The sequence below is a fragment of the Phyllobates terribilis genome, unplaced genomic scaffold (genome assembly GCF_046119375.1).
Source record: "Phyllobates terribilis strain yellow unplaced genomic scaffold, ASM4611937v1 Scaffold_5__5_contigs__length_657084704, whole genome shotgun sequence".
Taxonomy (NCBI): domain Eukaryota; kingdom Metazoa; phylum Chordata; class Amphibia; order Anura; family Dendrobatidae; genus Phyllobates; species Phyllobates terribilis.
This window is the reverse complement of record NW_027362765.1, coordinates 399329286-399353768: the sequence shown is the minus strand read 5'-3', so window position 1 is coordinate 399353768 and position 24483 is coordinate 399329286. Positions and strand designations below refer to the sequence as shown.

The 24483-nt window shown below is 42.9% G+C and overlaps 2 protein-coding genes across 4 annotated transcripts in view; one reads left to right on the top strand and one right to left on the bottom strand.

Moving 5' to 3' along the window:
* DOCK1 (dedicator of cytokinesis 1) overlaps positions 1 to 24483 on the bottom strand; it is a 412678-nt gene that overhangs the window by 201024 nt on the left and 187171 nt on the right. The window lies entirely within an intron of this gene.
* Positions 1 to 24483, top strand: part of INSYN2A (inhibitory synaptic factor 2A) — a 62994-nt gene that overhangs the window by 14789 nt on the left and 23722 nt on the right. For 2 of the 3 annotated variants that reach the window (XM_073685058.1, XM_073685057.1), the window contains exon 2: positions 9067 to 10243. In XM_073685058.1, the coding sequence (XP_073541159.1) occupies positions 9072 to 10243 (1172 nt within the window). In that variant the 5' untranslated portion in view covers positions 9067 to 9071. Of the gene's footprint in view, positions 1 to 2413; positions 2455 to 9066; positions 10244 to 24483 lie in introns of those variants that run through there. The other variant, XM_073685059.1, reaches the window with a different exon arrangement.

The following is a 24483-nucleotide window of genomic DNA, read 5'->3' as shown; positions in this document are numbered from 1 at the left end:
GATGATATGCGGCTGCATGTCAGGTAAAGGCACTGGGGAGAAGGCGGTCATTACATCTTCAATAAATGCCCAAGTTTACATTGATATTTTGGACAGTTTTCTTATCCCATCAATTGAAAGGATGTTTGGGGATGATGACATCATTTTTCAAGATGATAATGCATCCTGCCATAGAGCAAAAACTGTGAAAACATTCCTTGAAAGAAGACAGATAAGGTCAATGTCATGGCCTGCAAATAGTCCGGATCTCAATCCAATTGAAAATCTTTGGTGAAAGTTGAAGAGAATGGTCCATGACAAGGCTCCAACCTGCAAAGCTGATCTGGCAACAGCAATCAGAGAAAGTTGGAGCCACATTGATGAAGAGTACTGTTTGTCACTCATTAAGTCCATGCCTCAGAGACTGCAAGCTGTTATTAAAGCCAGAGGTGGTGCAACAAAATACTAGTGATGTATTGGAGTGTTCTTTTGTGTGTTTGTTTTTCATGATTCCATAATTTTTTCCCTCTGCTTGGTCTGAAAAAAATTACCCTTACTGAGTACCACATTTTTTATCTTGATTTCTTTTAGTGTTTCTTAAAGCCATAAAGTTGCCATTTGAAATGACTTTAGTTTTGTGCCATGTCTGTGATCAGCTTTTTTTCAACAACATTAAACAACTGAATGAACATCCTCCAAGCCCGGTGATTCCGTAATTTTTGCCAGGCGTTGTGGAAGCAGAAAGGTGTTTAGAATGACCCACCGCTCTGTTCTCCTCACCCTCCTTCCTCTGCTTGTAATCAAGGGGTTGTATATGTATAGTAGTGTTATAAATCCAGAGTAAAAAAAACGGTCAGTATAGGATCTAATTTCGTGAAGAAAAAGAGGTACAGTGGATAAAAAAAAAAGTCTACACACCCCAGTTAAAATGTGAGTTTTTTGTCATGTAATAATAATAAGAATCATTTTAGAACTTTTTCCACCTTTAATGTCACCAATAATTAATCTATACAAATCCATTAAGAATTAAAACGAACACCTTTTTGGGTGGAAAAAAAATATATACATCTAAAATAATGTGGTTGCATAAATCTGCACACCTTTAAAATTAATACTTTGTTGAAGTACCTTTTGAATTTCTGATAGTATTCAGTATTTTTGGGTAGGAGTCTATAAGCAGGGAACATCTAGAATTGGCAATCTTTTCCACCTCTTCCTGGTTAGGTCCCACCCTGGCCTCTCCGAGTTTTTCCATTGGGCCAGATGACCGGCTGTTCCCAATCTGGCTTCTCCGAATGTCTCCATGGGTTCCAGGCGACCAGAGGGTCCCACCTGGCAACCCCAAACAACATATCCAAGGGGCCAGGTGTCTTCATCGTTCCAACCTGGTCTCCCCAAACGTATCCATGGGCTCTCTGATGGTCAATGGAGCAGATCCGTATCTTTCTAGTTAGGGCCATACACCCTTAGGCCGGAATCATATAGAATCCAAATCTGTCTCTCTTTGGTTAAAGCCATGCATCCAAGCTGATGGTCTCAGAGAGTCTGATCTTTGATTCTCCTTGTAAAGTCTCTTTGCCTGCTACAGAAGCACATGTCCCTTAAAATAGTTACAGTAGTATTTTCAATTACACATTCACATGTAAGGGGTTAGGGAGGGAATTACTCACAGGGCTCAGGTTTCATTGTTTGTGCATTTAAATCAATTTACGTAGTTTGTCCTTCTGTTTGGGACTCAACAAGCCACAGGGTCCACACAATGGTCAATCAACATATTTAACAAACATTCATTGTTCCACAGACCAATAGAAGACAACAATTAGGGTTACACAAATAATCGTATGTCCTTTTTCACCAGCCACAGAAAAACACATATTTACAAGTCAACACAAAGATAATAGTGTATTTCTCTAGGCTTAACAAATATAATCGTCTGGCTGATTAAGATTATAAACTGTATCGTCATAGGAGCATTTTTAGCAACACGTTCACGATTATCTTACAGTGTAAATGCAGCTTTATAGGCAGGTTTCAGAGGGCCATATTACACAGTCCGCATGTGGACCACAATGCCCAGACTGACTGCAAGTATCCGGACCAGAACTTAAAGCCTCATAGGCATAATAACCCACAGTTGGTACAGGCAATGAAGCCCATACATGGATCGATCGTCAGATATGGCCATCTGAACCTAGCTATACATGGATGGTGCTAGTACAACAGCTCATATACATTCAAATTAAGTACAGTGTCGGAAAGAGTGGCAATTTTTCCGGGAAGCATACAAAAAAAAGCTACCACCTCTTTTGACCTAACTTCTGACAACTATTTTCTAGCCCCTAGATTTAGGGAAAGTGCACAAAAATGTAAAATAATCCATCATCTCATCTGCATATTACCGTATTTTTCAGACATAAGACGCACCGGAACATAAGACGAACCTAGGCCTGGGTTGGCCCCTTCACCCTTATCCTGGTATGCATGGCACTCCTCATCCACATCCTGGTAGGCATGGCACCCCTCATCCTTATCCTGGTATGCATGGCACCCCTCATCCTTATCCTGGTATGCATGGCACCCCTCATCCTTATCCTGGTAGGCATGGCACCCCTCATCCTTATCCTGGTAGGCATGGCACCCCTCATCCTTATCCTGGTAGGCATGGCACCCCTCATCCTTATCCTGGTAGGCATGGCACCCCTCATCCTTATCCTGGTAGGCATGGCACCCCTCATCCTTATCCTGGTAGGCATGGCACCCCTCATCCTTATCCGGGTAGGCATGGCACCCCTCATCCTTATCCGGGTAGGCATGGCACCCCTCATCCTTATCCTGGTATGCATGGCCCTCTCATCCTTATCCTGGTATGTAGGGCCCCCTCATCCTTATCCTGGTATGCAGGGCCCCCTCATCCCTATCCTGGTATGCAGGGCCCCCTCATCCTTATCCTGGTATGCATCGCCCCCATAATCCCCATCACACTGCACATAAAAAATAAACACTCCTACTCACCTTCCTTCTCTCTCCTCCAGCGTTGCGTCCTGTCTGTCTGCACTGTTCTCATCATGTGAGCCGTGCATGGCGTCACTGCCATGCGCAGCTCACAAGGTGAGATCAGCTGCTGGAAAAGTCACTGCTCCCCAAGCAGGGACTGTGCGTGCGGGCAGCAGTGACTTCATGCTCCTCAATAGCCGGCTCACAGCATATCCGAGGTGTGGCTCCTGCTGGGCGATCGCGTGTGTCCGCTATTAAAGGGCATGAATATTCACCCCTCTCCACTCCCATTGGCGTGGATAGGGGTGAATATTCATGACCTTTAACAGCAGACACACGCGATCGCCAGGCAGCAGCAGGAGCCGCGCTGAGGCTACACTGTGGGCCGCTACTAAGGAGAATGAATATTCAGTGCTCCTCACGTCCATGGAAGGCAGAGGATTTAATAAGTTTTATTCTACTGCTGGGGACCTAGATACAGCAGGATAGTATAACTAAATACAGAAAAATTATTGGTCTTTCATAAAGCGCCCAAAATTGACCATGTTTTCCTGAACATTACTAGGATAACACTTTCCTGACCATTACAGGGGTATTGCCATCCCCTACACATTTATTCTGTGCATGTAACATGTGCAGATCCACCTCTGGACCTCTTATAAGAAAGGGTTCCCATGATCTCCGTGATGATCCACATCGGCTGAGCTCTCCATACAGTACATTGCATCCATTACATTTGCCATAATTCCTACATTTAATGAATAAGCTATATTTACATCCGCCATATCCTCCTTTTAAGCATGCATTTCTGGTTTTGAGTAAAGAGTTGGTCAGAGAAAACAGAAACGGATGAATCTAGGTCAAAGTCTTGAAGGAAGAGTGTGAAAATACTGTATGTAGGTTTCATTCGTAAGGGATGTTCTATGCATTGGCTTCAATGACCTAACATATTCTGACAAGGGCTTACAGAAAAACAGTGTGAAATGTGCTAGAACGTAAACCCGCATACTCATGTTTTATTATTCATCAAGCGCAACGCTTTGGATTTAAAGGAACGCTACGTCCAATATAAATGGCCCTTTAAAATAAAATCAGCCTGGCTTATACATTAGTATCGGGGGCAGGTGATGTTTAGCTGTATAAGTAGCTATATTGGGCTACAACCCCTATGTGGATGGTAAAAATCGCCATAAACCAGCAAGGAACAGACATGGGGGGGAGGGGTGACTCAAGGGCAGAAACGTCAGGAGGGCTGGAGAGTTCTCGTTAAAGCAATATTTAGCTCAATCTGCATGGAGTACAAAGTCAAATTCACATGTTTTTGTATGCCAAAAATGACAGAAACAATCAAAAAGAAAAAAGGACTTAATAGCCCATGTGGCGTGGCGACATTTTAGTTACATAGAACCTCAGACTGGAATAAGTTTGTGTTCTATCCACACAAAAAAAATGGATGATACTCATTCAAGAAACCTAGGAGTATGAATAGGGCCTTAATCGCATCTTATTTTCTTTTCTTTGTTAACACTCTGTGTGTGAGCTGTCCCTGTAACTAGCATCACCGAATAGTAACATATATATTTATTTTGTAATTCGGTGAGCTGTATACAAAAATATTTATTGATGTGAAAAGTCCCCATAAAACCCAGGGGGAATGTGTTATCAGAAAATGATCTATTGTTTAAATCTAAAAGTTGTATAAAATATATTTTAGTAAAAAAAAAGTTGCCAATGTTTATTTGTTTCATATCAAAATTTGTATCAAAAGTAAAAAATTTAAATCTTCCAATTTTCACACCGGTGACAAATTGCCTCTTTAGAGAAAAAGAGGACTAGAACTCTATAGCGCCACCTATTGGAAGCAGCAATCCTACAAGTCACAATCAACCCTTTAACGAGTCGTGCAATATGACTTAGGATAAAAAGCCGGTATGTCACTCTCCACAAGGAGAAACGTTACCCTTTTCACTCTAGACTTTCTGTTTCAGAAAATCCACATGTACCTGAACCACAAAAGGTCAGACTCTGACCCTCTCTTTTGTATTGAAGCATCTAAAAGATCCCTTTACAAGGACCGATCACTGATTGGTAAACTTTTACCAATCGGTGGTCGTTTAGATGCCTGTTTACACAGGTAGACCAAAGTAAATGATGCGCGCTGAGTGTTCTATAATATAGTTGAAACCAGAAGTTTCCATACACTATATAAAAAGACACACATGCATGTTTTTCTCAATATCTGACATGAAATCAGAATAAACCTTTCCCGTTTTAGATCAATTAGGATTACCAGAATTTTTAATATTTGCCAAATGGCAGAATAAAAAGAGAGAGAGAATGTTTTAAGGCGTTTTTACTACTTACTGCAAAGTCAAAAGTTTACATACACTAAGATTACTAAGCCTTTAAACCATTGTGGACTGCCCATATGATGATGCCATGTGTTTGGAAGCCTCTGATTTTTGGCAACATCTGAGTTAATTAGAGACACACCTGTGCATTTTAATGCACACCTGAAACACACTGCTTCTGTGTGTAGCATCCTGGGAAAGTCTAAAGAAATCAGCCAAGATATCAGGAAGAGAATTGTGGACTTGCACAAGTCTGGCTCATGCTTGGGTATAATTTCAGGATACCTGAAGGTGCCTCGTTCATCTGTACAAACAATTATACGCAAGTACAAACAAGATGGGAATATCCAGCCATCATACTGCTCAGGAAGGAGATGGGTTCTGTGTCCCAGAGATAAACATGCTTTGGTCTGACATGTGCATGTCAACCCAAGGATAAAAGCAAAAGACCTTGTGAAGATGATGGCGGAAGTTGGTAAGATTGTGTCAATAGCCACAGTGAAACGAATACTGTATCAACATGGGCTGAAAGAACACTCTGCCAGAAAGAAGCCATTACTCCAAAAGAAACATAAAAAAGCCAGATTAATGTTTGCAAATGCACACAGGAACAAATATCTTAAGTTTTGGAGACATGTCCTGTGGTCTGATGAAACAAACTGAACTTTTAAGGCATAATGACCACCGTTCCATTTGGAGGAAAAAAGGAGAAGCTTGGAAGCCTAAGAACACCATGCCAACTGTGAAACACGGGGGTGACAGCATCATGTTGTGGGGTTGTTTTGCTGCAGGAAGGACTGGTGCACTTCACAAAATAGATGGCATCATGAGAAAAGAAGATTATGTGGCAATACTGAAGCAACATCTCATGACATCAGCCAGGAAATAAAAGCTTGGGTGGAAATGGGTCTTCCAAATGGACAATGACCCAAAGCATACTGCCAAAATGGAAACAATGTGGCTTAAGGATAGAGTCAATGTTTTGGAGTGGCCATCACAAAGCCCTCATCTCAAGCCTATTGAAAATTTATGGGCAAAGCTGAAAAGGCAGGTGCGAGCAAGAAGACCTACAAACCTGGATCAGTTACACCAGTTTTGTCAGGAGGAATGGGGCCAAGTTCCGATCAACTATTGTGAGAAGCTTGTGGAAGGATATCCCAAAAGTTTGACCCAAGTCATTCAGTTTAAGGGCAATGGTACCAAATACTAATGAAATATATGTAAACTTTTGACTTTGCAGTAAGTAATAAAAATGACTTAAAACATTCTCTCTCTCTCATATTATTCTGGCATTTGGCAAATATTACAAATTCTGGTAATCCTAATTGACCTAAAACGGGAAAGGTTTATTCTGCTTTCGTGTCAGATATTGAGAAAAACATGCAGATGTGTCTTTTTATATAGTGTATGTAAACTTCTGGTTTCAACGGTAGATCACTCAGTGCGTATAGGCTACAATAATTCTCGTCAGCGCGAGTCCTGTTTACACAGGATGATGCACAGCCAAGAAGGAGGATCTACAAAAGGTTTGCTCGTTCATCGAGTGATCGGCAGTCTCTCTACACGGCAAGATAATTGTGATACGAGCATTTTTAACAACACTCATTCATTATCACCTTGCAGTGTAAATGCCCCTTAAGCGTAGAGCAAAGGTCAGGGAGAATGGACCTGGAGCATGGGAGCTGGGACATCGCCTATTGTGATTGGTGTGTTATCAGCCGAGTATAGAGGTGATACCTATCATTGTAATCCTGCCTCTTATAAGGAAACTGCTGAAAACGCTTCTTGAAAGTATAGGAAATAGGAGTCTAAAAAAGCCACAGTGGCCAGTGTGAGACTACAATTTTCTTTTTTAATAAAGTTTCTGATGGGAAAAAAATATTATAAAACATACATACTATATTATACAATGATGACAGTTTTCCCATCAGAAACTAAGAGACTTTATTAAACAAAAAAAAAAAAAGAATTTAATCTCACACTGTGCGCAAAAGTTTACATACCCCGGCAGAATTTTTCCTTTTTTGGCCTTGTTTCAGAGAATATGAATGATTACAAAAAAAAATTTCTCCACTCATGGTTATTGGTTGGATGAAGCCATTTATTGTCATACTACTGTGTTTTCTCTTTTTAAATCTTAGTGACAACCAAAAACATCCAAATGACCCTGATCAAAAGTTCACATACCCCAGTTCTTAATACCGTGTATTGCCCCCTCTAACATCAATGACAGCTTGAAGTCTTTTGTGGCAGTTGTGGATGAGGTTTTTTATTTTCTCAGATGGTAAAGCTGCCCATTCTTCTTGGCAAAAAGCCTCCAGTTCCTGTAAATTCCTGGGCTGTCTAGCATGAACTGCACGCTTGAGATCTCCCCAGAGTGGCTCAATGATATTAATGTCAGGAGACAGATGGCCACTCCAGAACTTTCACTTTCTTCTGATGTAGCCAATGACAGGTTGACTTGAGCTTGTATTTGGGATCGTTGTCATGTTGGAACGTCCAAGTACGTCCCATGTCCAGCTTCCGGGCTGAGGAGGGCAAATTTGCCTCCAGTATTTGCTGATAACGTGCTGCATTCATCTTTCCTTCAACTTTTACCAAATATCCTGTGCCTTTGTAGCTCACACATCCCCAAAACATCAGCATTCCACCTCCATGCTTTACAGTAGGAATGGTGTTCCTTTCATCATAAGCCTTGTTGACCTCTCTCCAAATGTAACATTTATGGTTGTGGCCAAAAAGTTAAATTTTGGTCTCATCACTCCAAATTACCTTGTTCCAGAAGTTTTGAGGCTTGTCTCTGTGCTGTTTGGTGTATTGTAGGCGAGATACTTTGTGGCATTTGCGCAGTAATGGCTTTCTTCTGGCAACTCGACCATGCAGCCCATTTTTCTTCAAGTGCCTCCTTATTGTGCATCTTGAAACAGCTACATCGGTAGTTTTCAGAGAGTCCTGAATTTCAGCTGATGTTATTTGTGAGTTTTTCTTTGCATCCCAAACAATTTTCCTGGCAGTTGTGGCCGAAATTTTTGTTGGTCTACCTGACCGTGGTTTGGTTTTTACAGAGCCCCTGATTTTACATTTGTTAATCACGGTTTGAACGCTCCTGACTGGCATTATCAATTCCTTGGATATTTTTTTGTATCCCTTTCCTGTGTTATACAGTTCATACAGTTCAACTACCTTTTCCCGTAGATCCGTTGATAATTCTTTTGCTTTCCCCATGACTCACAATCCAGAACCGTCAGTGGCTGGATGAAAGATGCAAGAGTTAGTCTGGATCCCAGAAACTCACTCAGCTTTTATGCACACACACGGATTACAAGCAAAATCACCAGGGTATGTGAACTTTTGATCAGGGTCACTTGGATTTTTTTGGTTGTCATTAAGATTTAAAAAGATAAAACACGGTAGTTTGACAATAAATGGCTTCACCCAACCAATAACCATGAGTGGAGAAAAAGTTTTTTTTGTCATCATTCATATTCTCTGAAACAAGGGAAAGAAAGGAAAAATTCAGCCGGGGTATGTAAACCCTTGAGCACAACTCTATGTTTATCTATCTATGTAACAAAAGAAAATAAACACAAATCCACACATTCCCTTTAAAAGGGACACTACTGGGACATCCAGCCAATTGTGACAACAGGGAACTTATGTCTGTCTGATTTTGGTGCATCCTAAACTATCCAGATTTATAAAATGTTCTCCGTCTTACTGGTTCCTCTGTGTTTTCTTGCAGGAACCATGGTGAGCAAGGAGGGGGACAAATGTGTGCTGACATCCTCAGAAAGTGAAGCCGAGCCAGCTGTTTCTTTAGCCTTAGACATGAAATATGCATTGGACCCCAACCGGCAGATAAAAAAACGAAATAAAGCCCTTCAAGTGAGATTTAAAGATATTTGTGAGGCTCAGAATGAGCAGAGGGATAAACAGCTTACAACGGTGCCGCAAAGTGAGAGGAAAGACACCAAGTCTCTTTCTTACAAAGCTTATCGAAAGTACATGACAGTGCCTGCTCGGCGGTCTATACCCAACGTAACCAAGAGCACAGGGGTTCAGACTTCGCCAGACCTGAAAAAGCGCTACCAGACTTTTCCTCTTGACCGGAAAAAAGGGAACCTGTTAAAAAATGCTTCTGGCGTGGAATTGAAGGGTCAAAATAATGGATTCCTAATAGATGTAAAGGATACAAAGGAACACAAAAGCTCAGGGGAGTCTAATCGATGCAGCAGGGTCAATGACCAGGTGGTTGCGGAACTGGTGGTACATTCGAGTGAGGATATGGATGTCATTACGTCTAGCAATTGTTCAGATGCGTGTGGAAGCACTGATTTGCACAGCTGTACTAAAGATTCCCCCTTTCCTCAAAACCCAGCAATCTCCACATCGAAACAGGCCATCTGCCATGTGCATGAAACCACAAAACACGACAAAAGGCCATTAGGGAACACTCTACCCCATCATCCAGCACATGTTAAAGTGCTTCTGAAGGAGGAAGCCACCATACACTCGCCTGCCCTCAACCCCAACCTAGCCGACCCTGAAGACTTGACGGAAACACAAAGGACAGTTTACTCGCTGACAGATGAAGAAGACAAAAGAACTGCTCACGTAAACGGCCTACAAGGCCAAGATGTGAATGCAAAAGTGTGTACGACGCAGTCACAGTGTCAAACGACGGAATGTAACGAGCAGGCCCTGCAGATAAATGTTTTACCCGTGGAAAAAAATCAGCCTTGTCAGACAGCAGTTGCTTTGAGTGATGAATGCCAACAAATTGTGCCTCACACGGAAGTGATAGACTTAAAAGCACAGCTTCACACCATGGAGAACCTGATCAGCTCTAGTCAGGAAACAATCAAAGTGCTTTTGGGTGTTATTCAGGAGTTAGAGAAGGGAGAAGCTCACAGAGAGGGGTAAGTGTCAAAAGCAAAAACTCTATGTATGTTTACAGGAAAAAGGAACCCATTGGAAATGCATTCATAAAACGTGATCCACTCGAAATGTCACAGGTATCGGACACCATTACATTACAAACGCCATGGTTTCGGTGGAAGGATCGTCATTACATTCTCTCCTATGTCAGACAGGCATGGCACAGTTTCAGGGCTGCCATGTTTTTCTGATTCTGGTCTAAGTGTTTTCATTTACATCCCCTGAACAGACCTGTGTGTTTCCATGGTGACAGACTACAAACAAATGTGTGTGTAGTCAGATCCTAGTCATGAGTAAGGCTAGCCATACACATTCTAGCTCTCGTGTCTCCACCATACACAGAAACGCTCGACTCGGCCAAGTATTTCTGAGTTCTATATAAGAAGGAATCATAAGGCTTTGGCTTATCTCCTGCCAAGCCAAAGTATCAAGTGAGTTAATGCCAACTGCTTGATCCTTACGTCCCCTCGACAATCTGTCGGGAGGCCCTTATACAAATTTGATGGTCGGTCGGCAGATTCGGACGATGTATCTAATGTGTACGGGAGAATTCCTTCACTTGTACCTGGTGTTGTTGGTCATAAAGTTTAGGAAGAAGATGGGGCAGTTTTCGTTGTGTGAATTAAGCATTTTTACATAAGGAACGGAAGGGAAGTCTGGACTGGCTGACCATCTTCCCCCAATTCTAGAGGTCTAGAAGAGTCAGGCCACTGCACTACAACATGCTCTTTGCATGTATATGGAGAGGGGGCAAGAAAATAAGTGGTCATCTGACAGCCATCTATAGTGTATATTGAGATTAAAGGGGTTTTCTCAAGAACAAAAGTTGATTTTAATTAATAGATCTTGGAATAATAATAACTTCCACTTTTGTTTGTGGGAAAACCTCTTTAAGTCATGAAAATGAGGAATCTGTTTGCTTAGATATATGAAGAACATGAGCTTGGACAACGATGCCAGTGTACATATATTCACGCAGCTTTTCTTGCCTGATTAACCCCTTTGCGTTGACAATATGTTCACTTCAGTCAATAGAGTAATTACCGATAGCTTTTAATTGCATCCAGCTATATACTTCAGATCAGACTGTCAAGGAGATCACTTGTTTCTGCTAATGTAACAAGAAGCTGAAATAACTACAATATGTCCTTGTCCTTAATACAGAAGCAACAACACCAAATGTAACATATCCGTCTCACATACCTAAATATCTCATATTCTTTCCAACATCCATCCCTTACCTATATTATATCCATCTCATATTTATCTATGCAACGTGAGGTTATCGCTATACGGCGCCATTCAGTAACAGAGCAGCTTTGTTACACAAAAATGTAGAGCTGCAATATGTACATTATGGGGCAAGTGTCACAATGGCGGCTGTAAGGTGCATCTATCTCACATGTACTGGTTTGTTATATCTCTCCATCCATGGTTACACCTACCTACACATCTCTCCCCATCTCATATCTATCCATCTCACCTCTACTCATCCATCCAGCCTCTGTCTAGACATAACTATTTCTCTCTAACCATCCATCTCTCTATAAGTTTATCCAGCCAACCATACTGCATGCGTCATATCATGAAAATATCCATCTATCCGTCTTCCCTCTATCAATCTTTATCAAGCTCTCACACATCTAGAATATTTCATATCATGACTTAGAAAATATTCAACCATCTCTCTCTCTCCTGCTCACTCCCCCCCACTCTCTCTCTGTCCTTACCTCCCGCTTTCTTTCCATCCCTCCCACTCTCTATCCGGCCATCCATCCTTTCCTCTCTCTCTATCCCTCCCTCCATCTGTCCACCCTTTCCTCTTTCTATATCCCTTCCTCCCACCCTCCATCAGTCCATCCATCCTTTCCTCTTTCCATCCCTCCCTCCCATTCTCTATCCACTCATCCCTCCCGCTCTCTATCAGTCCATCCATCCTTTCCTCTTTCTTTATCCCTCCCACTCTCCGTCATTCCATCCATCCCGCTTGCTCTATCCCTCCCACTCTCCATCAGTCCATCCATCCTTTCCTCTCTCTCTATCCCTTTCTCCCACCCTCCATCTGTCCATCCATCCCTCCATCCATCCTTTCCTCTGTCTCTATCCCTCCCTCCCACTTCCATCCGTCCATCCATCCTTTCCTCTCTCTCTATCCCATTCTCCCACCCTCCAGTCCATCCATCCTTTCCTCTCGCTCTATCCCATTCTCCCATCCTCCATCAATCCATCCATCCTTTCCTTTCTCTCTATCCCTCCCTCCATCCATCTGTCCATCCATCCTTTTCTCTCTATCCCTTCCTCCCCCTCTTCATCAGTCCATGATGCATCCTTTCCTCTCTCTTTATCCCTCCCACTCTCCGTCATTCCATCCACCCCGCTTTCTCTATCCCTCCCACTCTCCATCAGTCCCATCCATCCTTTCCTCTCTATCCCTCCCTCCATCCTTTCCTCTCACACTCTCTCCATCCTTCCCTCCCACTCTCTATCAGTCCATCTATCCTTTCCCCTCTATCCACTCATCCCTCCCGCTCTCTATCAGTCCAATCATCCTTTCCTCTCTATCCCTCCCTCCATCCTTTCCTCTCACACTCTCTCCGTCCTTCCCTCCCAATGTCCATCAGTCCATCCATCCTTTCCTCTCTCTCTATCCCTCCCTCCATCAATCCCTCTATCCTTTCCTCCCTCTACCCATCCCTACCTCCCATTCTCTGTCCACTCATAAATCCAGCTCTCTCTCTATCCATCCCTCCTGCTCTCTATCCATTCATCTATCCATACCTCCATCTACCCTGAATACTTCATACAATGGCAACTCAGCCAATTTTTTTTTAGCAAGGATTATCCCTGAACCGTTACTTGAGCAGACTCATTTCTACTGGTGATGACTGCTTTATATTCTTATCCTAGTGAATTAAATAATGAATTCTGTGAATATTGACATATTTAGCATCACATTTAAAATAAGTAAGTGTGATTATTATACAGTGTGAACGCCTCCTGATAACACTCCTGCCTGTGTAAAACCAATACAGTAATGATAGCAGGAAGGGAGCAGAAATAGCATGGTGCAGGCGATAGGTATACAGCCGCCTCCTGTGATGATACACTCAGTCATCGCACTGCACAGTATACAGCACGTGTCCGTCTACTTCCCAGGCAGTTCAGCCGATTGTGACCCACTTAATTTAGTCTTATCTTATAATTACGACCTCGGTATTTTGTGAGGCTGTTTTGCATTATCTGTCTAAATGGCTCGAACGACGTTTCGCGCTAGATGTCATCAATATTCCCAGTCGATGACCACTATCTACAATTCCCATTAAAAGTCAGAGCATTAAATGAGGAAGTGATTTACTTGGAAAATTATGAACAGCGCGATCAATTATTAAAAGTAACAAATGAGCGTTTGGTGAAATCGAGACAATTTACTGTTTCTTTTCCTGGCACAGCGCCACTCTAGTCAATGGGTTGTATCTGGTATTGCAGCTCCACCATTTAAAGTGATTCTGGGAAATGCTTTTAACTCTTAGACGACCAGAATACAGATTTACATTCAAGCTGCCAATGCCCGATACAGCCAATACGGTCAGCCTGATCCTTTTAAAGTGACAGCGCATCTCTAAAAAAAAAAAAAGAATACATAGCTCAAAGTGAATGCAATGAGACATGAAAACACGAGGGAAGCTTTTTTCCCCTTTTTTAATGCATTCAGACCACTACCATAGAAAGCATGATGTCGTGATGACATCACAGCCTGTAACATAGGGAGAGGAACATGCTGGAGGAATATTCCCAGCATTCCTTTATATGCAGATTACTACTAATAGTGATTTAATGGTCAGCAATAAGTGAAAATCTACAATGCAAAAATGAAAAAAAATAAAAAAGGAACAAAAAAAATAAAAATTATATAAGAGTAGTTCCTTCCCCAACCAAACACTACAACCATCAGGGACCAATCTTTGGCGTGGAAACATTTTACATGATTTTATGGTCCATGTCACAGACTACATGTTATATCAAATCCCCACGAATTATTAATTGTCACTAGTTCTTGTCTCCCTAGCTTGAAATAAAATTGTCCTTTGTTCCTGGGATTATAGCAATGATGTAGGCTGACAAAGTATTAGGTATCGTTATACGCGGAAGGGCGCAGGGATTATTTTCTGACACAAAGTTGTCTAGTAGAACTAATTACACTAAAATTAGACACTAAAAAGGAAAAGAAGGTAACATTTATTTTTTTCCCCAAATTTTCCCTACATAAAAAAGGATACTAGATCAGAGAGAAGTTCAGCAGGAAAGCAGGGATCCGACTCACAGGCAAGTGTAATGCTTGATGGGGGGCTGTGGGTGCCACCACACCGAGTGTGGGGCTGTGGGTGCCACCACACCGAGTGTGGGGCTGTGGGTGCCACCACACCGAGTGTGGGGCTGTGGGTGCCACCACACCGAGTGTGGGGCTGTGGGTGCCACCACACCGAGTGTGGGGCTGTGGGTGCCACCACACCGAGTGTGGGGCTGTGGGTGCCACCACACCGAATGTGGGGCTGTGGGTGCCACCACACCGAGTGTGGGGCTGTGGGTGCCACCACACTGAGTGTGGGGCTGTGGGTGCCACCACACAGTGTGGGGCTGTGGGTGCCACCATACTGAGTGTGGGGCTGTGGGTGCCACCATACTGAGTGTGGGGCTGTGGGTGCCACCATACTGAGTGTGGGGCTGTGGGTGCCACCATACTGAGTGTGGGGCTGTGGGTGCCACCATACTGAGTGTGGGGCTGTGGGTGCCACCATACTGATTGAGGGGCTGTGGGTGCCACCATACTGATTGAGGGGCTGTGGGTGCCACCATACTGATTGAGGGGCTGTGGGTGCCACCATACTGATTGAGGGGCTGTGGGTGCCACCATACTGAGTGTGGGGCTGTGGGTGCCACCCTACTGAGTGTGGGGCTGTGGGTGCCACCCTACTGAGTGTGGGGCTGTGGGTGCCACCATACTGAGTGTGGGGCTGTGGGTGCCAGCCCACTGTGTGTCGGGGGACATCATATTGCCCATGTTGGGCATTGTAAGGGTATAACATAGTAATTGTGGAGTGAAGGAGGGGGACAGTGGGCATCATACTGTGTGGTCGGAAATGTGGAGATATCATACTGGGGGTAAGGGTATGAGAACGTTGGGGAGGCCATTGGGTCATCATACTGTGTGTTGGGGCAATGTGGGGACATCATGTAGTGTGTGGAAGGAATGTACTCTGTGGGCACCATACTGTGTGTGCGGGGGGATATCCCACTATGTGCAGGGTGACATCATATTACCCATGCTGGGCACGGTAAGGGTACAATATTGTAAGTGGGTGGGAGGGAGGGGGACAATGGGCATCATACTGTGTGGTCGGAAATGTGGAGAGGCTGTTGGGTCATCCTACTGTGTGTAGGGGCAATGTGGGGACATCATGTAGTGTGTGTCATTCGCTGTGGGGACGGTGAAAGAGGTATTATACTGTGGGAGAACACTAATGGGCTTCATTAGGAGCAATATTTCCGTAAGGGCACATATAAAGGACTGGGCGAGGTTAGTGAAATGGCTTATAGTGAAATATAAATTGTTGTATGTGTGTCTCTTTCCTTCAAGTTGGGAGATATTTATTTTGAACACAATGTCTCATTTGGACCACATCCCTCATTTAGTTTAATAAACCTATAGATAATGTACTTAAGTTATACCTCTGGAGCATATATAATGTATAACTTGAAGCTTCTGGGCCTCAGCTCAGAATCTCCAACAGGACCCCCAATTACCACGTGCCATTTATAATGCTATGCTCATAGGACGTGTTTACAGTAGATTTTTGTTGAGGCATTATCCGCATTTAATGGTATGGACACCGCTGCAGTTTCTGCTGTGGAAACACATCCATATTCAGTTTCGCACCGTAAATCCACGGTGAATATCTGCAGCATAAATTTACATCCTGCAGATGTCAAATCCGCAGCACTGGTCAATTTATGCTGCAGGTTTTCTCCAGATCGTGGATGAAATCTCCTAGACTTTCATCAACTTAGTTATAAAAAGCAGTCGATTCCAGATGTGCAAACCACTGCAAATTCATCCAATGTGAACAAGCCCCAATACTGGTGTCTTACACAGCAGAGGGACCTTTGGGCTCTCGCAAGCACATGGGTCCAGGATGCAACTATCTCTGAACCCACTCGTTCCTTGTGGGCGCCGAACAATTTTTTTTTTTTTTCACTATGTGCCAGTCCATTTGGACGGGAGCTATTTCACAAATGAGCAAATCTCCGACCACTGGGAATCCGTGGCAGTCTCACATCGCCTCTCTATCACCTACACCAGTACAGCATACGAACAGGACGATTACAAATGAAGGGAGTCATCACCGCACTACTTTCCTTTAAATATTCATAAGGGCATGGTTAATTCAACACCCACAGGGGCCGTCAGTCCAAGCTGAAGAAACCCTAAGCCCATCAACTGGACATGTCACAGGAGCGGAATTTCTTACTTTACTTTTGGCCAACATTAATCAGGGTTAGTTATGGGACTCTAATGCTATATGAGAAATAATCCATTTCATATTTTTTATTCACCTTTTATATATTTTTTTTTTCTCTTAAAGCACGGATTGCCAATCTTTTTTGGGCCTTCACCAGCTAAAAAAATTTTAATGCCTCTCCACTAGTTTTTGAAAAGCAAAATTTTTGAAAATCTACCCCAATTATAAAAGAAAAAAAAAAAAAAAAGTCTCCCAGAACCAGAAATAAAATAGAACAAAATAAGTCTGTGCTAATGTCCAGAGCTTTAACCAAAGTAAGAGTTAACGTTCCCAGTGCTCCATTCACTAGACGGAGATCTTGACTCTGCAGAACACGGTCTTGAATGGAGCGGAGGTGCCTCTATAATTCAGCCTGCATACGGATTTATCATTGTGTTTTATGGGAGCAATATGCAGCAAGCTTTGAGTAATCACTGTTTACCATTTATTATATACATGTTCAAGGAATTTGGAGCTCCCCAATAGAAAACTGAAGCTCTGGACCCCATACTTGAACACTGTGAAATTGAGAAGCCCATTACTTGGGAACGACTTTTTCTACTGGAGTCTCAACAGACTAAACTAGTGTCTGGGGCTTATGACCTGTAGTGGAAATACATGCTAAAATTCAAATATCTACATTTTTATTTTTTCATATCCTATAGCCAATATTACATTAAAATACAGTACAGACCAAAAGTTTGGACACACCTTCTCATTTAAAGATTTTTCTGTATTTTCTTGACTATGAAAATTGTACATTCATACTGAAGGCATCAAAACTATGAATTAACACATGTGGAATTATATACTTAACAAAAAAGTGTGAAACAACTGAAAATGTCTTATATTCTAGGTTCTTCAAAGTAGTCACTCTTTGCTTTGATGAGTGCTTTGCACACTCTTGGCATTCTCTTGATGAGCTTCAAGAGGTAGTCACCGGAAATGGTCTTCCAACAATCTTGAAGGAGTTCCCAGAGATGCTTAGCACTTGTTGGCCCTTTTGCCTTCACTCTGCGGTCCAGCTCACCCCAAACCATCTCGATTGGGTTCAGGTCTGGTGACTGTGGAGGCCAGGTCATCTGGCGTAGCACCCCATCACTCCCCTTCTTGGTCAAATAGCCCTTACACAGCCTGGAGGTGTGTTTGGGGTCATTGTCCTGTTGAAAAATAAATGATGGTCCAACTAAACGCAAGCCGGATGGAATAGCATGCCGCTGCAAGATGCTGTGGTAGCCATGCTGGTTCAGTATGCCTTCAATTTTGAATAAATCCCCAACAGTGTCACCAGCAAAGCACCCCCACACCATCACACCTCCTCCTCCATGCTTCATGGTGGGAACCAGGCATGCAGAGTCCATCCGTTCACCTTTTCTGCGTCGCACAAAGACACGGTGGTTGGAACCAAAGATCTCAAATTTGGACTCATCAGACCAAAGCACAGATTTCCACTGGTCTAATGTCCATTCCTTGTGTTCTTTAGCCCAAACAAGTCTCTTCTGCTTGTTGCCTGTCCTTAGCAGTGGTTTCCTAGCAGCTATTTTACCATGAAGGCCTGCTGCACAAAGTCTCCTCTTAACAGTTGTTGTAGAGATGTGTCTGCTGCTAGAACTCAGTGTGGCATTGACCTGGTCTCTAATCTGAGCGGCTGTTAACCTGCGATTTCTGAGGTTGGTGACTCGGATAAACTTATCCTCAGAAGCAGAGGTGACTCTTGGTCTTCCTTTCCTGGGGCAGTCCTCATGTGAGCCAGTTTCTTTGTAGCGCTTGATGGTTTTTGCAACTGCACTTGAGGACACTTTCAAAGTTTTCCCAATTTTTCGCACTGACTGACCTTCATTTCTTAAAGTAATGATGGCCACTCGTTTTTCTTTACTTAGCTGCTTTTTTCTTGCCATAATACAAATTCTAACAGTCTATTCAGTAGGACTATCAGCTGTGTATCCACCAGACTTCTGCACAACACAACTGATGGTCCCAACCCCATTTATAAGGCAAGAAATCCCACTTATTAAACCTGACAGGGCACACCTGTGAAGTGAAGACCATTTCAGGTGACTACCTCTTGAAGCTCATCAAGAGAATGCCAAGAGTGTGCAAAGCAGTCATCAAAGCAAAAGGTGGCTACTTTGAAGAACCTAGAATATAAGACATCTTTTCAGTTGTTTCACACTTTTTTGTTAAGTATATAATTCCACATGTGTTAATTCATAGTTTTGATGCCTTCAGTGTGAATGTACAATTTTCATAGTCATGAAAATACAGGAAAATCTAATAAGAAGGTGTGTCCAAACTTTTGGTCTGTACTGTATATGTAAACTGAGTCAATTATGTTGCTAAACTATTGATTGCTGCCGCCACTGAAAAGAAATGAGCAGCGAATGACCACTTCTATAAAAAGTTCCCCCATCCACAACAGCGCCTCACAGTTTGGGAAGCACCAAACTTATAATATATACTATGATTTTAAAGATTCATTATATGTCCTCTAACATCATGTAAATGTCTGCAGAGAACTAGCTAAATTATTATCATTTAATACCAGTCCTCTTATATTTTTAGAAGTCTATCATAGTGATACATTCTCTGTACAATTACTGGAAACTCCACCAATGCAGAATTGGAGAATGAGCATCCACAATTTATATTACTGTATATACATTTTATATATGCTCACACACATATACAGTGTCGGACAGGTTTCCACCAGTAACATTGATTCTTGCGGCGAACTATTCAGCTAGATGCACAAATAACCTGACCCTAGAACTGGAATGTATTTTTGTTTCTATGTAATATTAATATGGCTGGTTTGGTTGTTTAATAAATGATTAGATGATAACTTTTTAAAATTGTGAATCAGGTTTATTAGCCCTCCTTGACAGTGGCCTACCGAAGGATTCACCTGTTCCCGCCGGCCAGTCCATGCCTCTATCTTATGTTTCCCCCTACGTGCATACGCCTTGTCCTCTCCTCTATTCAGCAGTATTTTAGCGCTATATCACGAGTGTACACATTCATCAGCTAAATGACAATCTATTTCAGCACATAAATGGAAATATAGATTTCTCATCCATCCCACTAAATGTCAAATTAACCCTTCGGAATAGAGCTGCCCCCTGGCCAATTCATTAGTGCATGCGAGTTTGGGGACTCTGCTCATTCAGTACTGGATAGAAACTTAAAAGTCTCTACCTGAAGGTCATAGAAGAGTACGAAATACTAACTAATAAGGGTAAAGAACATTGGGAAAGAAAATGTCAACACAAAACTTGCCAATGATAAAAGTGAAATGATCCCAGCTTGGTCTTCTAGATCTGTTACAATATAGAAAATCAAAGTAAAAAAAATATTGCAAAAAGGTATATACCTAAGGATGTCAAGATGACACAGTGGCAGAAGTGGTCAGGGAGTATAAGGAAGTCATGTGTAGCGCCATGGCCGGCACTCCTGCATGGTGTCCCCTTCTTCCCCCATGCAGGGACGCCGGGTTACTCACTGCCCCGGTCCCGCGGCGTGGTCCCCAGTGTGCTCATGTCACTTCCTGATTTGCATGCTGCACTGATTCAGCGGCGTATCTAGTGCGTGCGTGCGCTCCCCTATTTTCAAAGGGGCTTTGAGCACACTCGGTAAATGCTCCCAACAACAGCTGGGATGCATTCAGGTATAAGTGTGTTCACCTGCAAGATGTCTCCCAGTCAATAGCTGGGAGACATCTTGTATAAAAGACATCCTCCCCAATTGGGAGGTGCCGGACCAACCCCTATAGTTCAGTTAGGTGGTTTGATGTGCAACTGTATGTTGCCAGGTCTCCCGTCCCTAGTATGTTATAGTATCCTGTCTCCTGTCCCTTTAGTCCAGTATAGTTGTTTTTGTTCATGTGACCGCTTCAGCGATGTCCGTATCCTGAAACCGCATCTGCGGCACCTGTCTGCCACCCTTGTGGCTAAGTACTTAGGCCAGAGCCCTGTACCTGAAACCACGTTGGCGGTATCTGTACCCTGTGGCCGCATTGGCGGTACCTGCCTGCTATCACGAGTTCTATGTGTGTGAACCTGTCCCAGTGGCCACCCCGTCTACACAGTGTGAACCTGTCCCAGTGGCTGTCCTATCTGCAGAGTCTGAACCTGGCCCAGTGGCCGTCCCATCTGCATGGTCTGAACCTGGCCCAGTGGCCGTCCCATCTGCATGGTCTGAACCTGGCCCAGTGGCCACTCCATCTGCAGAGTCTGACCCAGTGGCTGTCCTGCCCCATTGAGAACCTGTAATAAGTAACTTCTCTGCCCTTTGGGGTCAGCTGCTACTGCTGGACGCGCCCTGGAGTGCCACCTGGCAGCTACCTGCTGCACAAGCCTGACCTCACCACTAGAGGCTGCAGTGAACACCAAGGTAGCTGCTTAGTCGCGGCCCGCCAGGTTAAGTCCAGTCTGTGGCACAGTGGGTATGAGCTTAACAATATGGGTGGGTAAAGAGCAATATAAATTATGAAAATATTCCCCACAAATGCCACTTATCTGAATGGCACAGCGTGTCCCCTCTGGCATGTAGAGGTTCATCAGGGGGCTTTAGTTATAAATTATTAGTAGGAGCACTGCAGTTAAGTCCATGAGACGCTCCCAAATTGCTGGAAGGCATGTTCCTTACAGGATGTTTATAAGGGGGGGTATGTTTTAGATATCGACACATTTTAGGGCTTCCTCCCGGGGTGTATTAAGGAAAGATCTTAACACCCTTTTTTCCTAGTGATGGATTGCATATCTATCTGTTTCATATGATACAGATGTATAACAGTGCTATACTCGAGTTTCTTAACCCCTGTGTGACACAGATTTATGCCTGAGGCACGTAAAGCTTTTTTCAAAGCCTTACTTTTTGCCAACCCGGAGATACGTCATACCCCTCTGACCATCCTCCCACTGCATCAACTTTTTCTCCTTGGGTATATATTTGCAAATATTTTTACTCTTTGATTCTGTGTTCTTGGGGCCATTGTGAGTGTATTAGAATTTGAATGCATATCTATTACAGATTAGTGTTTTTAGCTGGGTTTTCATGTTTTGTTCTTGATTACACTTGGCCCCCTTCGTGATATACAGATATTGCTTTCTTCTTGTAGTTGTTTAATTAAATATTTCACCAATGCAAAAAAACAATAATCAAAGAAACGTAGATTCACACAGGAATCAAGAAAATACGTGTAGCTTTAGTTGTATACTGGAAAGAGGTGGCAAGATTGTCACTCTCTGAACTAACAGATTCTGGATTAAAGGGCATCCACTGTAAATGGATTTAAAGAAAAAACAGCAGCAGCTCTGCAAACAGATGGAAACACAAGAAAATGTATTTTCCTTCTGTGTTCAACTTCCAAGCCACAAAGCAGAGCCAAAAAAGTGAAAAATATTTCCATCTCTTCTTCACTTTATCTGTTGGAGAGCTGATGGTTAATCATTCGCTTGGATGGATGGACGGGCTTGAAAAAGGCCTAAGTGTCTTTGGCTGTAATGTCCTGATTATGGGTAACAAAAGTCCTTGTTTTGAAGTGCCAACTTTCCGGACATTTACATATGATAGATATAATCCTAAGAGCCAACCTTCCATTCATGGAGCCATCCATCCATCCACACACACAGTGTGTGGGAATGTGGGTCCATCATACTGTGTGCAGGGGCCATCATACTGTGTATAAAAGATGTGAGTGTCACATCTAATACAGATAGAGATCAAGATATAATAGACATGAGATAGATAGACAGAAAGATGATATACACAAAGGCAATTTAAATGTTGAGTAGTGTAACACCAAGAAAATAAGATGAAAAACATGGAAACAAAATTTTGTAAACAGCTCGATTTAGCATTGAGTATGAGCTCCAAGTGCAGAAATCTCCATACTTACAAGACTTGGCTGCTTTGAGTGAGGTTATTAATGGTGGGGAAGTTCCGCAACGTTGAATGCACTTGGACAGCAAATCATCAAGATCTGCTGCTGGCAGCTCCTTGAGTGCTAACCAATGTTGTTCCTGATGTGCTCGATGCGAGACAAGTCTGGAGACACTGCGGGTCATAGTAACACATTTAGGCCACGCAAGCTTCTCACAAAAAGCACTTGCAACATGAGGTCTGGTGTTGCCATGTTAAAAAAACAGCTTATTGAGACACTGGAGAAATGGCCGTACCACTGGTTCCACCACCAAATCAATGTAACGCCGAGCTGTTAATCTATCTGGAGTGAAGACTAAGGCCACGTTCAGTATTCGGTCAGTATTTTACATCAGGATCTGTAAACCAAAACTAGGAGAGGGTGAGCAATGCAGAGGTGGTGCATGCCTTTCTATTACACTTTTCCTCTGATTGTTACACTCCTGGATTTGGCTTACAAATATGGATTTAAAATACTGAACGTGTGAACGAGGCCTAAAGGGGTCTGGCTACCGTACATTACACCACCCCACAACATAATCCCGGAAATGAGACCACCCTTCATTGCTCCATTCCAGCTTCCGGTCTCAATTTGGAGACCATGTGGGCAATATAATGTAGAGTCCTTCACAAGGAAACATCACGCTGGTCCATTTTCCTGGATATGGTGTGGGATGGCATGATGTACAGTAGTTGGACTCCTCTACTCTTCATTTCCAGGTACACTAACAGATTGGCGTTACATTGCTTTGGTGGTGAAACCAGAGGTATGACCGTTTCAGCAAAGTATCCCAGTAGTCTCTCAACCAAACAACGCCATGGCGCCTGTAGCTCGTCCTACTGTGAGCAGCCTGTGTGGCCTTAACATGCTACCATAGCCTGCAGCGTCTCTAGACTAGTCTCCCATCGAGGACATCTGGGTTGTCAGTGGTTGGCAACTGCACATGGGGCTGCCAGCAGTGGTTCTTGAGGATTTTTGAGCCCAAGTGATTCAGCGCAGCAGAACATTCCTCAGACAACCATTAATAACCTTATTAATAGTAACCAAGACGTGCAAGTGTTTTCATTTCTACACGTGGCGCTCATACTCATTACCGATTAAGATGTTTTGAAAATTTTGTTTCATAATTTGTATACTATTACCATGTCTATCAATCCTGTAATTTCAATTATTTCACAACTCTTCCTTCCTGGTGCTGCAGTTTTAATGTTGGAGGTGTGTAGATAGATATACGATAAATATGATACAGGCAAATAAACAGAAAATACAGATGGATAATTGAGGTGGTTTTATTTGTAGAAAGTATACATAAAAAGGTATGATTACTAATTCTACAAGCGATAATGTAGATATTTACATGCTTCATATAGAATAAAGCCAGCACAGGTCAAGGAAAGCCTTGCGCACCTCCCTCCTGACCTTGACCTCATCATACTTTCCAATGAATGTCACAGCTAACAATTGCAGAGCTCTGACGGGGTGACGCTGCCTCTCCGACAAGTAAATCCATCACTGGAGACTACAATAGAAAAGGCTGTTTTGACACTCGCTCTTTACCCAGAATGCCTTTGTGCAGACCTGCCACTGTTTTCCTTTCTGCATCTGAGAATTACGTGGCCACATTGTAGATCCTTCACTCGGGAGCTTTATAGATTATTGTTATTTTGTTAACTTTAACTTTTGCTGCAGAACTGAGCGACATGGCATGTGGTGTTCATTCGTGCCCAAGAGAATATATAATGAA